Below are 15,807 nucleotides of genomic sequence, written 5' to 3'. Positions count from 1 at the left end.
CATAAGAACTTTAAACTTGTGGAGTAACCTGCATGCCAAACTTTCGTTAGAGTAGTATATATTGAAAGAGATCTTGATGACCAATTGCAAAGTTTTTATTATTAGCATTTGTTTAAAAAATTGCAACTTAACTCGCACCTGCTCTAAAAAAATCTCCTAAATTAAGCCAGTATTAAAAAAATTAATTCTAACTCATTAGTCATTAGTCACTACCCCTGTATTTGATCAAAATTCAGATCCTGTTTTCCAATTTGGCGAGCTTTGCTATCTCTTTCCCAATTTATCATTTGAATTTGCAAGAATAAAAAACACACATTAGTCTCAAATTCTCAATCACGAGAAAGTCACCCAAAGGGCCAAAGCTAAAGAGATAATATAATCCACGATCCCCCTCCAATCAACAGCTAATTAACCTTCTATCAAAAAAAAAAAAAAAAAAAAAAAAGCTAATTAACCCCATTTTGTCTATAATACCCCTACCATATCCCCCACCTGACATAGAAACCAAAGGAAATTTATGTCATTTTCTTTAAGAAAAAAGAAAAAAATAATACCAAACTCGATCTAAATCTCAAACCCCCTCTCGATGCAAAGCTAAGTTCACTCTATCTCTCCATGAGACTCTCTGATTCACTCATAACCGGGGAGCCCAAACTCGCCGTCGACTCATTGAGTCAACTCGCCACCGTTACTCACATAGCGAAAAAGAACAAAGAAGAAAATTTAGAAAACACTCATTTCCTAATTCAGCAACAGATCTGACTCGCTGAGCCGGCTCTTATCTTCAACTCGGGAATGGCTTCTTCGGAAGCCGATTCCCGGCTAAGCCAGGTGATATCTCCGGCGCTCGAGAAGATCGTCAAAAACGCTTCGTGGCGTAAACATTCCAAGCTAGCTCACGAGTGCAAATCCGTTATCGAAAAGCTCAAACTACCTCCCAAGGAGCAAGAAGAACCAACCGGACCCGAACCCGAACCCGAATCCGAGTCCGATTCGTCTGGCCCGGGTCCGCTCCACGACGGCGGTCCAATCGAGTACTCCCTCGCCGATTCCGAGTCGATCCTCAGTCCACTCATCAGCGCCGCCAATTCCGGCTTTCTCAAAATCGCTGATCCCGCCGCGGATTGTATCCAGAAATTGATTGCCCACGGTTATCTCCGCGGCGAGGCGGACCCGACCGGCGGCGATGAGGCGAAGCTGCTGTCGAATCTGATCGAGTCCGTGTGCAAATGCCACAGTTTAGGCGATGATCAGATGGAGTTGTTGGTTCTCAAGACGCTGTTGTCGGCAGTGACCTCGATCTCGCTGCGAATCCATGGGGATTGCTTGCTTCAGATCGTGAGGACGTGTTACGATATCTACCTCGGGAGCAAGAACGTGGTGAATCAGACGACGGCGAAGGCGTCGTTGATTCAAATGTTGGTCATCGTTTTCCGGAGAATGGAGGCGGACTCGTCGACCGTGCCTATTCAGCCTATTGTGGTGGCGGAGTTGATGGAACCGGTGGAGAAATCCGATGCGGACGGTTCTATGACAATGTTCGTGCAAGGGTTTATAACGAAGATAATGACGGACTTTGACGGAGTTTTTCATCCGGCTACGCCTGGGAAGTTATCGTTGGGCGGTCACGACGGTGCATTCGAGACTAGGACGGTTGAGACGACGAATCCAGCGGATTTGTTGGATTCTACGGATAAGGATATGTTGGATGCGAAGTATTGGGAGATTAGCATGTATAAGACGGCTTTGGAGGATCGGAAAGGTGAATTGGCGGATGGGGAGGGAGAGAGGGATGAAGACTTGGAGGTTCAGATTGGGAATAAGCTTCGAAGGGATGCATTTTTGGTGTTCCGGGCGCTTTGCAAGTTGTCGATGAAGACACCTCCAAAGGAGGCGCTGGCTGATCCACAGTTGATGAAGGGGAAGATTGTGGCTTTGGAGTTGTTGAAGATTTTGTTGGAGAATGCTGGTGCTGTGTTTAGGACTAGTGAGAGGTATGCATTGTTTGTGATTCTATGTGGCATTTTGGGTTTTCCTTTATTGTTTCATAAATTGTTTCCGGTTTACGTTATTGATAGTTTGTCTAATCTGTAGTTGTATGTATGTATTACTGTTGGCTAGACAATAAGAAAGTGCTTTAATTGTGAACTAATTATATGCAGATGTAGTTTTGTGATTAAATTAGAGTTTCGTGGTTTTAGACTCAACAATATATCTAGTTATAAACAACAATTACAATGCTAGTATTTGAAATGAAAATTTTAATTTCTTTTTCTAGAGGTCAGTGTAGCTGCTAGGAATATGGTTGCTAATAGTGAGATTTTGGAAAAATGTAGATTTTGTTTGCCACAAATGGAGAATCTTAGTGGAATTAGACTTGATGTGGTTGGCAGGAATAATATTCCTATGACATTTTTCAACTGTCTATGGTGCTGGGATTGTGATTAGCTCTAGAACAAAGTTGGTGATTATGATGATAGCAGTTCCTGATTGTGTATCATTAACTTCACAAAAAGCTGTATTTTGAGTAGATGGATATGGTAGCTTCATGGTTCAAAGACAGGTTCTCGTAAGCACTGATAAGTGTCTTACTAAGAAGTTTGGTGTTTTTCCTAAGTGGTCTAAACTCATTCCCAACGCGCATTTTATGTTAATTTCATCAACGACCTTTTATTTTAATTGAGGTTCCAACAAAGGAATTGTTTTATTGTTGATTGTTTGGTTGGGGAGTCTATTAGATATTATGGCCTTGGGCTTGGTTTATCACCTGTAACTGGGGTATGCTAATAATGTGCCCTAGATAAGAAGAGATGGCAAGTTTTTAAACTACAATATTTACATTTTGTTCAAGAATTCCTGAAAATCTGTTTACTACATCTTGTACATTCACTGAATTATTTTGCATAAATAAATTGGACTTTGTTTCCTACAGATCTCCTGCCCAAGATACCTGGTTTGGGAATTATCTAATGATTGGAGCATGGTTGCTTTATGAAAAAGCTCTATACAAATCTATCTTTTTAATGATCTATGCTATTCTTGGTAGTCAATCAATGTTTAATCAGATTCATACATGCATTCCATTCAGACTAAGCCGAATTGTTCTCTGAACTGCATTTTGGCTCTTTCTGTGGCTCATATATCTTGAGCATTTGTTTTTCTGAAATTCTGATTCCCTTCACAAGTGCATTTCATAATTTTAGTTGCCTTTGCTGAAAAGTGACATACTCATACTCTTTTCTTGCTTTAACACATATTCATAGTTTATATGTTCTTTCCCAACTAATGAAGTGTCTAATGTCAAATTTCCGTTCTTCTCAATATGATTGTGATGAACCAGGTTTTTAGGTGCCATTAAGCAATACTTGTGTCTATCATTGTTGAAGAACAGTGCTTCAACGCTTATGATTGTTTTCCAACTTTCTTGCTCCATTTTCATAAGTCTGGTGTCAAGATTTAGAGCTGGATTGAAAGCAGAGATTGGAGTATTTTTTCCTATGATTGTTCTCAGAGTTTTAGAAAATGTTGCTCAACCTAATTTTCAGCAGAAGATGATTGTGCTTCGGTTTCTTGAGAAGCTCTGTGTTGATTCACAAATCTTGGTGGACATATTTATCAACTATGATTGTGATGTTAATTCTTCAAACATATTTGAGAGGTATGTTTTGTTTCATCCTGCAATATTTACTTTGTTTTCAATTATTGTATAGAAGCATGTACAAGGACGAGAATTTCCAACTTAACATTAGATTGCATTTTCTCTTGCTACATTGTTTCATATTCTCTTGATATTTTGAGAATGATTGACTTGGATCAAAAGCTAACATTTTTTATGTAATTTCTTCATTTTGTTTATGCTGATTTTGCCAGAATGGTCAATGGACTTCTTAAAACTGCACAAGGTACCCCGCCTGGTGTAGTCACTACATTGTTGCCACAACAGGAGGTGACCATGAAACTTGAAGCTATGAAATGTTTAGTGGAAATTCTGAAATCAATGGGAGATTGGATGAATAAACAGTTGCGTATTCCAGATCCTCATTCCACCAAGAAATTTGAAGCAGCTGATAGCAGTCATGAACCTGGAAATCTTCCCATGGCAAATGGGAATGCAGATGAACCTGTTGAAGGATCTGATTCTCATTCGGAAGCTTCCAACGAGGCTTCTGATGTTTTGACAATTGAGCAACGACGAGCTTACAAGCTGGAACTTCAGGTAAGAGAATATTTGAAGATTGAGATGCAAGCAGATCAATCTTATGACTATTAACAATGGAATCTAATTTAAATTTTGTGGCAGGAAGGTATATCTCTTTTCAATCGGAAACCTAAGAAAGGGATTGAATTTCTTATAAATGCAAACAAGGTGGGCAACTCACCTGAGGAGATAGCAACTTTTCTAAAAAATGCATCTGGTTTGAGCAAGTCTTTGATAGGTGATTATCTAGGAGAAAGGGAAGAGTTATCATTGAAAGTAATGCATGCATATGTGGATTCTTTTGACTTCCAAGGCATGGAGTTTGATGAGGCGATTAGGGCCTTTCTTCAAGGCTTTAGGTTGCCTGGTGAGGCACAGAAGATTGATCGAATCATGGAAAAGTTTGCTGAGCGCTATTGCAAATGTAATCCAAAGGCTTTTATTAGTGCTGACACAGCCTATGTTCTTGCTTACTCTGTTATAATGCTTAATACTGATGCTCATAACCCTATGGTGAAGAACAAGGTGTGTTCACATTTTCCATTTGATCTGTTCAGGATGTTTATGATAGAATGCTGTTAACCTCTCTGTCTTTCTCTCTCTCACTTCCCTTTGGTCATTAAAATGTGCAGATGTCGGCTGATGATTTTATAAGAAACAATCGTGGCATAGATGATGGAAAAGATTTACCTGAGGAGTACCTGAGGTCATTATTTGAACGAATATCAAGAAATGAGATTAAAATGAAGGAAGATAACTTGGCTCTTCAACCAAAACAGTCTATGAACTCGAACAGACTTCTAGGCTTGGACAGCATCCTCAATATAGTGATCCGTAAGCGTGGAGAAGACAAATTTATGGAAACCAGTGATGATCTTATTAGGCACATGCAGGAACAATTTAAAGAAAAAGCACGCAAATCTGAGTAAGATAAACTTACTTTTCTCATCTGCTCGAATAATTTGTTACTTTATGAAATGTTTGTCGGTGCATACACTATACTCTCTATACCAAATATTAGGGTCTTGATATATCTCTTTTAATTTTTAAACCATATGCTATTGATTTTAGGTGAATGTGATTACTCTTTTATTGTTAGATGTTCCTTTTTTGAAGAAGTTAACAAATAAGAAGGCATGTAACAGTTCCTTTTTTCCCCAACAAGTGGGGAAAGGGGATTTGCAGCAAGGTTCTCTTCATGGGAGAATTGGGCAGTGCCACTGAACCACAAGGCTGTCGGCAGGAGACATATAATTGGTATTTCTGCACGGAGTTGTTTATTTTTAAAATTTGAATTTTACTCTCATTGTTATCTGAACAGTGAGAAAATGTATTCATTGAATTTTAAACTGGTCAAACATTTTGGGATGGACTAGAATACTGATAATCAAAGTAGTCAAAAGCCAAAGGCGACCTTAAGACGCCAAAGCCTTGTGCCCAAGGCGTGAGGCGACAAAAAGATGTTAGCCCGAGTAAAGCGAGGCGCCAAATTCTAAATATATTTATTATAAATATACAAATTAAATCATATGTACCTAGTGTATTGAAATATTATAATAAAATGTTTTTAAATGTGTTGCATGAAAAATTAGGCCTATCAAATTATTTCAAAATAGGATTAACGTGGTTTAGGCTCTATTAGTTATTCTAACAATAGGTTTTACAATGCTTCTACTAGAAATTAATTAATCTAATTCTAAGTTTTACAACAAACTCTTGTAAATTAATTTATCTAACAAAGACAAGTGATAGAGATGAAATATGGATGTGTGTGGGGGTTGGTGTACCAGATATGTGAATGGTCCTTATGGTGTTGGTTTATGGAAAAATATCAGTAAGGGATGTCCTTCTTTCTCACGCCATATTTTGTATGATATTGGTGATGGGTCTAGAGTGAAGTTTTGGCAAGACCGTTGGTGTGGAGAGACATCTCTTTAGCTATCCTGACTTGTTCAGATTTCGCAGCAATAAAGAGGCCAGTGTGGCTGAGCTTATGAAGTCCTCCAATGGTGTCCTCTTTTGGGATGTGAGCTTCTTTAGGGGTGTGCATGCTCGGGAATTAGAGGCTATGTCAGGCTTTATGGAAACCATATATGGTTCTTCAATAAGGGGGTTTGGTGAGGATAAGATGTGTTGGATACCTAGCAAAGATAAGGGGTTCATGGTTAATGATTATTATAGAATTTTACTTGGCCCTACTATCTATGGTTTTCCTTGGAAAAGTATTTGGAAGCAGAAGATTCCCTCTAGAGTAGCTTTCTTTGTTTGGACTGCTGTCTTAGGGAAATGCCTGACAATTGATAATTTACGAAAAAGGAAGGTGTGGATTTTGGATTGGTGCTACATGTGCAAGATTAATGGTGAATCAGTTGTCCATCTCTTCCTTCAGTGTCCTATTGCTATGGATCTATGGTCTATGGTCTATGGTTTTGGGTTTATTTGGAGTAACTTGGGTTATGCCGCATACTGTTTTGGGGCTGTTAGGGTGTTGGCAAGGCAGCTTTGGTCGTCATCGAAATGGTTATGTTTGGTCCATCGTTCCTCATTGCTTAATGTGGTGTCTTTGGAGGGAGAGAAATAGTAGATATTTTGAAGATATTGAGAGATCTATTCCGGACCTCAAGCTATTCTTTTTTAGAACTTTATTGGATTGGTTGTTTGCTTTACAAAAACAATCATTCCCCTCTTTTATTGATTTCCTAGATTCTTGCAATTTCCATATTTGATTTGTTGACCCCTTGTACACTCCCTATGTACTAGGGTGTTCCTTTTTTATATCAATAAAACCTATTACTTATCAAAAAAAAAAAAAAAGATTTTATAACATGCTTTTTAAAATTAATAATCTAATGATAGGTTTTACAACAACCTTCTATTAAAACTTTAAAACTAAAAAAATAATAATAATAATTTTTTTTTTTTGATAAATATCGAAATATAATTAATCAAAAGACCCAGGTACACTGGGAGTGTACATGGAAAGGATTACATCAAGATCAAAAATTACAATGATCAAGAATAATATTTAAAAAATTAAAAAAAAAATTTATTATTAAAAAAAAAAAAAAAAAAAAACACCGAGGCTCTCACCTTAGTGCCTTTTTTCATGGCTTAAGGTGGTCGCCTTGCTTTCCTAGGCTTCCTAGGCTCTAAAGGCGGGTGCCTCACTAAAGGCACCTCACCTGAGCCTTTAAGATGCCTTAGTGGTGCCTCGCCTCACCCGGGTGCCTAGGCTAGTGCCTAGCTCGCCTTTGACTACACTGCTGATATTATTAACATATCTATGGATGAATTACAATTACATTTTCCAGATAGTCTCTTGTTTTTCTCTTCATTGTTCTACTTGCCTGGAAATTTTTGGAATATGCTTATTCTTTAGTGTCTTTATGCAATTTGATGGAAACAATCATTTAGATTTCCTTCTTGATACGCATTTGTTGGGTGATTTGTAGGTCAGTTTATTATGCTGCAACAGATGTGGTGATCCTTAGATTCATGATTGAGGTATGCTGGGCTCCTATGTTGGCTGCATTCAGTGTTCCGCTAGACCAAAGTGATGATGAGGTAGTAATAGCTCTGTGTCTTGAAGGGTTCCGGTATGCAATTCATGTTACTGCTGTGATGTCCATGAAGACACATAGAGATGCTTTTGTGACTTCCCTAGCCAAGTTTACCTCTCTCCACTCTCCTGCTGATATCAAGCAGAAAAACATTGATGCAATTAAGGTTGGTATGCTTTTTACTATTATAGATACCATAAAGGATTAAAATAAGCAAAAAATGGCATTGATTCATCATGCTTCTTGAAATCTACAATGTCTATGAAGGGATTCTCTTTATATAATTTACTTGTGTCATTGGGATAAAAGGTCATTAATCCTTTACCAATATTCACAAAATCACATATTTTCATTATCTATAAAAAAAATTATGTCCATAAAATCACATAGCTTTTGATGTGCAGGGAATCAAATATGCTGCATATTAATGTGTATTTTATTATATTTGGTTAAATTTTGTGATTGTGTGTGCGCTTTTGTCCCTATAAGTCAATTGATGGAACTACTCTTCAGTTATTACTTATCAACTTCATGCTGCTGCTAGGAAATTACCCAAAAAAAAAAAAAAATTGGATTCATTTGAACAATAAATTAGTAAGGTGAAAATTTATTGGACTTTTGTTTGTCTTAAAACAACAAATATGTTTAATTACTTAAGTTATTGAATGGTATGTCAAATGGGATACCTACATCTTGCAGGTGATATTTTACTTGTCCAAGTTTTGCATAGAGAATCCTGTATTCTCTCAAATATTATTGATCCCACCACCTCATCTTTGTTTTGTTTTTTTGTTTTTAAATACCGTTCACTTGAATCTTCTTGTCAGTTTTGTTTAGCTTAGATGGCACCTCCTTTCATGGGTTTAAGACCTATTGAACGCACATGTAACCTATCAATTAAAAAAGTCATGGGCTTAGATTTGACATCTTATGTTTATCAATTTTTCTGGCACATGCTCTTAGGACATTTAAATTACAAAACAATAAATTTTTATATCGGGTATGGTTCTATTGTCTGTCATATAGTAAGGATCCTATGGCATTTGGAATCTATGTTTAATTATGTTAATAATATGAGTAATAAAAACCCAACAGTTAGTACAATTGGTTGGGGATCATGCCTCTTGAAGTGGAGCTCACTAGTTTGAATCTCCACTTCCCCCTTCCTTTGGGGCCAAAAATATTTATAAAAAAAAGGTTGAATAAATTTTTGAACATTAAGACGATGGCCATTGCTTATGGATCTGACTGTGGATGTGGAATCTATATTGTTGATAGGCAATAGTTACAATCGCTGATGAAGATGGGAATTACTTACAAGAAGCTTGGGAGCATATTTTGACATGTGTTTCTAGATTTGAGCATCTACATCTCTTGGGAGAAGGTGCTCCTCCAGATGCCACTTTTTTTGCCTTTCCTCAGAATGAGCCAGAAAAATCAAAACAAGCTAAGTCCACTATCCTTCCCGTTTTGAAAAAAAAGGGACCTGGAAAGATTCAGTATGCAGCTTCAACTGTGATGCGGGGTTCCTATGATAGTGCTGGTATTGGTGGCAATGCTTCAGGGGCAGTCACCTCTGAACAGATGAACAATTTAGTCTCTAATTTAAACATGTTAGAACAAATTGGTAGTTCTGAAATGAATCGCATATTCACACGGAGTCAAAAGTTAAACAGTGAGGCAATAATAGACTTTGTTAAGGCCCTTTGCAAGGTTTCTATGGAGGAATTGCGATCTGCATCTGATCCACGTGTTTTCAGCCTTACAAAGATGGTTGAGATTGCGTATGAATCACCCGACTTCATCTTGTTCCTTTATTAGGCATATCTTATTTATGTTTTCATGATTTATTAGTATCTACTGTATAACTTGGCATATTTTTTCCTTGTAACAGGCACTATAACATGAACCGCATTAGGCTTGTGTGGTCAAGCATCTGGAATGTGCTCTCTGATTTCTTTGTAGCCATTGGCTGTTCTGAAAACCTTTCTATTGCAATATTTGCAATGGATTCTTTACGCCAGTTGTCTATGAAATTTTTAGAGCGAGAAGAATTGGCTAATTATAATTTCCAAAATGAGTTTATGAAACCTTTTGTTATTGTTATGCGCAAGAGTAGTGCTGTTGAAATCAGAGAACTAATTATCAGATGTGTCTCACAAATGGTGTTATCTCGTGTCAACAATGTTAAATCTGGATGGAAGAGCATGTTCATGGTATGAAATCTATCCCATCTATATTCTGTATAAAAAAGAACTTCAATCCATGACAATTTTATGTTGGACCTTAATTTTGCCTTTTGCTTTGATTGGATGAACTTTATTCAGGTCTTCACGACTGCAGCTTATGATGACCACAAAAACATTGTTCTATTGGCCTTCGAAATAATTGAGAAGATTGTGCGAGATTACTTCCCATACATTACCGAGACTGAAACCACCACCTTTACAGACTCTGTGAATTGCCTGATTGCATTCACCAACAATAGATTTAACAAAGATATTAGCCTCAATGCTATTGCCTTTCTTCGGTTCTGTGCAACAAAACTTGCTGAAGGAGATCTTGGCTCCTCATCAAGGAATAAGGAGAAGGAAGCTTCTGCAAAGGCTTTGTCTCCGACAGGAAAAGATGGTAAACAAGAGAATGGAGAGATGGCAGATAAGGTTGATCACCTCTATTTCTGGTTCCCTTTGTTGGCTGGTAAGGAAACTGTATAAATTGGTAGTTATCGTCTGTCTACAATTACAAACTATAAGCAACCTCCTTTTAATTTCAAGGCATGTTTGTGAAAATTTTATTATTTATCTTCTCTGTGTGCAGGTTTGTCAGAACTTAGCTTTGACCCTAGGCCTGAAATCAGGAAGAGTGCCTTACAAGTGCTGTTTGAGACCTTACGCAACCATGGTCACCATTTCTCACTTTCTTTGTGGGAACGAGTGTTTGAATCGGTTCTATTTCCAATATTTGACTACGTTCGACATGCCATTGATCCTTCTGGGGGGAACTTGCCAGGGCAGGGAACTGATAGTGAAACAGGTGATCTTGATCAAGATGCATGGCTCTACGAGACATGCACATTGGCCCTCCAACTAGTTGTAGATCTTTTTGTTAAATTTTATAACACAGTCAATCCACTTTTGAGAAAAGTGTTGATGCTTCTTGTGAGCTTTATTAAGCGTCCTCACCAAAGCCTTGCTGGTATTGGTATTGCTGCATTTGTCCGTTTGATGAGCAATGCAGGGGATCTGTTTTCTGAGGAAAAGTGGCTTGAAGTGGCTTTGTCATTGAAAGAAGCTGCTAATGCCACAGTTCCTGATTTCTCTTTCATTCTCAGTGAGCATGCTTTACCTAGAGAAAATAATGGGGAATCTGGGGAGTCTGATGTGTCTGGCATGCCGGATAATGATTCAGAGAGCCTGAGGACACACCATTTCTATGCTTCTTTGACTGATGCTAAGTGCCGAGCTGCTGTTCAACTTTTATTGATTCAGGTAGATTCTTTCTCTAAGATAGCACATTAGTACAGATGCCTTCCTACTTAAGATGAACATTTGTTCATGACACGAGCGTAATCAGCCCATTAATATATCTGTTATGCATGAGTTTTACACTTCTTGAACATGGTTCATAATGTAGTTAATGGATTTTTTTTTTTTTTTGGTTGGGTTTGACTATGGATCTGATTTTGGTATATTTATGCATGTAAACTTAATTCTTGGTTGACTGACCTATATCTAGTACGTGAATTTTGTTATTAAGCGATGTTGAGTCGGTCATACCAAACTATGAATGAAGCTTTATATTAATTATTTTCTCCTTGAACTTGAAAATTCTAAATTACACCATAAAAAGAAAACTCTATGGGACTAACTAACCACTTACCGTGAAAATATATCTGAAACCAGCACCCTGGAGAATCTATACTCTGTTCTGGGTGGAATTTTACAATTATTGTTCCCACCAGTAATTATGTCATTTTGTGTCACTATAGAAATATTTCACCATCATATTATGTTAAAAAATGTTCTTTAAATGCAAGGGATAATCCACAATTGTACGTGTTTGAAACATTTATGCAACTGTTTTAGTTTAAATAGTTCCACAAGTCTGCACCATGCCTGAAATTTGTAAGTTGCATGTCCTATGTGATAGTTGATTTTGCGTCTCTAAAAAAAAGTAGATGATTTTGTGCATGTTACATGGTAGTACTTTCTTAGGGCAAACATGGCATTAATAATAATACAAAAATACAAACTAATATTCTTAAGAGCTGTGACCAATGAGCTTGATTATAAATAAATAAAAAGCTGTTGCCAATGACACAACTCCATAAAGAATGGGGTGGGGGCTGAGGTTGTGGGTTGCATGTGTGATATGCTTGTAAGTTTGACTTGGTTTGAAGTGCTATATTTGCCAATTGAGGCTCTGGTTGATCTGCACCAAATTTTAGAAATAATATTTTGTGTACAATGTTGGCATTATCAAGTATTTTCATCTTGTTGATATGTCTAGGAAGATACTCTTTTCCAGTTGAATTATTTTTCCGTTTTCTCTATTAAAAGCTTCCCCCCTTTTAAGTGAAAAAATGCTGATTTTGAAAATTTTGGAACTAGATAAAATTCAGACTGGAAGTGGAAGGTCAAACTTAAATATTCTAAATTTCGTCAAAAGTTAAACTTTTGTTGTACTTTATTGAACACATTTTTGCCTTTGATACTGATGGAATTTACACATCTTAAATTGGTCTGGATGAGTCCTGAACGAAATTAAATGGTGTAATATCAATGTTAAGATAGTGGATTTGGATCTTCTGTTGATCCTTCAAGTCAAATATTTGCTGCTATGTGCAGTGAAGAGAGTAGGAGCACAATTATGCCACCATATCACACTATTCTATAATAACATTGGCCTGGTTTGTTGTCAGAGTTCTTCTATGGCCACAACAAAATGTCACAATTTTTTCACAACAAGCTAAGGTGTTCACCCACCTAAAGTCAAAATAAAATAAAATAAGATTACACTTGAACCCACCACAACTCAAAACAAGGTTGTTGTGAAAATGTTGTAAGATTTTGTTGTACCCATAGACTCTTTGTCAAAACATTTCCTCTGTTACTATCAAATTATTAAAAAACATTTCGTCTATATTTAGGAGTTTATAGAAGAATGGAATGGAACATGGTTTATTTCCTCCTGTGTGTTTGGGAAGTTTGTAAAAAGAGTGAATGGAAAGGATAGAAATATATAATTTTACTATTCAGCAATATTTATATGTATAATTTCAATAGTGTACCATTTACTTTTTATTTGTCTTTGCTCAAGATAGGGATAAAATCAATATTTTGCCTTAATCTCATTAAAGAAATAAGTGCTCATCCCACTTTTGGTAGGAATTATTAGAAGTGAATTGAATGAAATGGTATTTCTTTATAACGGTTCCATTCCCTCCCACTAAACTCCTAAACAGGGAATGGATGGAATATCTTTCAATGATTCTTTTTATTCCATTTATTTCAATTCCTGTCCTCCCTCCAAAGCAGTCTTAATTACTCAGAATTATAAAACTCCATCTATGATTGAAATTAATCAGAATTCAATGAGACTGGAAAGATGACACTGAAAATTTTGGGATGATTCCCATATTATTTATTTATTGACTGTAACTTCTTATTTACTAAAATATAAATAAAAAAATAACATTATTTATTTCTAAAGTGTAGTTGCCTATTTGGTGAAGAATAATGTCTTTAATGTTTCATCAAAATCTGCAGGCAGTGATGGAAATCTACAACATGTTTCGGTCTCACCTTTCAGCAAAAAATGACTTGGTCCTCTTTGTTGCTATGCATGATGTGGCATCCAATGCTCATAAGATCAATAGCAATGCTGTCCTACGTTCAAAGCTTCTAGAGTTTGGCTCAATGACCCAAATGCAAGACCCTCCACTATTGCGGCTTGAGAATGAGTCTTACCAAATTTGCTTCACACTCTTACAGAATCTTATACTGGATAGGCCTCCAAGTTATGATGAGGCTCAAGTGGAATCCTACCTTGTTGACCTTTGCCAGGAGGTCTTGCAGTTTTATATTGAAACTGCTCAGTCAGTACAGATGTCTGTATCATCCCTTGGGCAGCCCCAGTGGCCAATTCCCTTAGGTTCTGGGAAACGGAGAGAATTGGCTGCTCGTGCACCTCTTATTGTTGCCACTCTCCAGGCTGTCTGCAGTCTGGAAGAGCATTCATTTGAGAAGAACTTGGATCGGTTCTTCCCCTTACTTTCAAGCTTGATAAGTTGTGAACATGGGTCAAATGAGGTCCAGGTAGCCCTCAGTGATATGCTTAGCTCGTCAGTTGGTCCTATTTTGCTTCGGTCGTGTTGATTTTAGTAAAGATAGGACCCAGTGTTTTAAGATGTATGATATTGTTTATCCAAAGTCTTGTAGTTCAATTTTCTTTTTAGTTTTGTGATAATTATTATCGGAAATATAGCTTCATAGTGTATGAGAGTTAGCCTTGGTTTTGGATTGGCTAGTGCTTCTGAATCTTCTGTAGTTTATTCAGGGGTGCGGCTGCATTCAGAATTATAGATGTTTATCAGGAATTCTAAAGTTGTATGTTAGTGAAATACTCTTTTTTTTATTCTCTTTTACAGTTCCAAAACAATACTTTCTTGTAAAAAAATTGATATTCATATTCAGATTTCAGAGCATAAATGAGGTTTCCCTATATTTTATGTTCTTGATGAAAAAAAGAGATGCTATAGATTCACAAACTGCATGGAGCTGTGGATGCAAAAGGAGCTGGTTGAACGTCATTTTCATTATCATTTTGCGCGGATCTCTAGATTACTGCTGCTTGGGCGGACAAGACTTCTTTTCAGCTGTTAATGCTTTCATTTTACTTGGATGATAAACGTCTCTTCAATGTAGATACATCCTATACAGCCACAGCCATCACATCTAAAATGTAGGTACATCCTATAAATTTGTCTTTTCAGTATCATTTCAGCTACATCTTTATCATGTTAATGTTCGGTATTAGTAGATGTCAGGAGAAGTATCTTTCGTATCTTGCATGGCCGAATCGAAATCCCTTGCGTATATGGATTGTTACCCGTACGTGTGAGTATAATTATAAACTTTTGTATGTCCCTAGCACTACTTATAATTGTATGTGTTTTTACATGTTATAAGAGAGATGCTGCATATACTTATGTCTGAAATAATTATTTTTAAAATAAAGCATACTCTCACATGTGAGTCATACAATCGTAAAAACCATCCTCTAACCGAGGAAGGAAAAAATGAAAAATAGAAGAGAACAAATAGGATGATTAAATGAAGACCAGAAAGCATCTGTATATATATCCAATAATTCTGCCGCATGAGAGTTCAAGAAAAAAAAAAAAAGCCACTTCACAAGTTTCAGGAACCGTACTTTTTTAAGTGTCAAAACTTGATTGATTAATCGAGTTAGTGGATCTAATCTTGGAACATCATAATTACTACTGTAGTTAATGCAAATAAGATGAATTGATAAAAGAGAAAATTTTGTCAAGTGGCCATCTACTTGATCATGAAACTGAGAAGCTCCACACCACCGACAGCCAAAGAAATTAAGAAAACAACTCATTGGTATTACACTCTCAGTCAAGCTACACGGTAAAAACAAAAACGTAAAGTTGGTGAAGATGAAATAATTGCTGGCGCCTTTTCATAAATCACAATGCAGCTGAGCTGGCATCCACAAACTAGACTCGATCAAACCATTAAAAGGCTTGGTCCACACATGGTATTTGTGAGAGAGAGTGCAGGCCGGCTCAACAATTTTGAAGGCCTTAGGTGAAAATTTTAAATGTATTTTAAACTTTAAAGTCTAAATCTGAACAAATAAAAATTAATTTATTACATAGTTCAATAAATTAGTATCATTATAATATAAATGAGTTGATATAATATACATCAAATTATTAATTGGTTTGATAATTTATAACGTCAATAAAGTAAGAGTTTGCATTAAAAATAAAATATTAAAAAAAAGATGTGATAA

General features: G+C 36.6%; 1 protein-coding gene across 1 annotated transcript; it reads left to right on the top strand.

Annotated features, from left to right (window-relative positions):
- The first annotated feature begins 534 nt into the window (after nt 1-534).
- On the top strand, nt 535-14,486 carry LOC115956795 (brefeldin A-inhibited guanine nucleotide-exchange protein 2). The gene is made up of 11 exons (XM_031075085.1): nt 535-1,994; nt 3,341-3,658; nt 3,871-4,216; nt 4,301-4,723; nt 4,831-5,123; nt 7,651-7,924; nt 9,037-9,542; nt 9,653-9,974; nt 10,086-10,458; nt 10,579-11,249; nt 13,530-14,486. The coding sequence occupies exons 1-11, from the start codon at nt 796-798 to the stop codon at nt 14,136-14,138; spliced, it is 5,334 nt and encodes a 1,777-aa protein (XP_030930945.1). The 5' UTR covers nt 535-795; the 3' UTR covers nt 14,139-14,486.
- The last annotated feature ends 1,321 nt before the right edge of the window (nt 14,487-15,807 follow it).

This window comes from Quercus lobata, chromosome 8 (assembly GCF_001633185.2).
Source record: "Quercus lobata isolate SW786 chromosome 8, ValleyOak3.0 Primary Assembly, whole genome shotgun sequence".
Taxonomy (NCBI): domain Eukaryota; kingdom Viridiplantae; phylum Streptophyta; class Magnoliopsida; order Fagales; family Fagaceae; genus Quercus; species Quercus lobata.
This window is presented reverse-complemented; position numbering and strand designations above follow the sequence as displayed.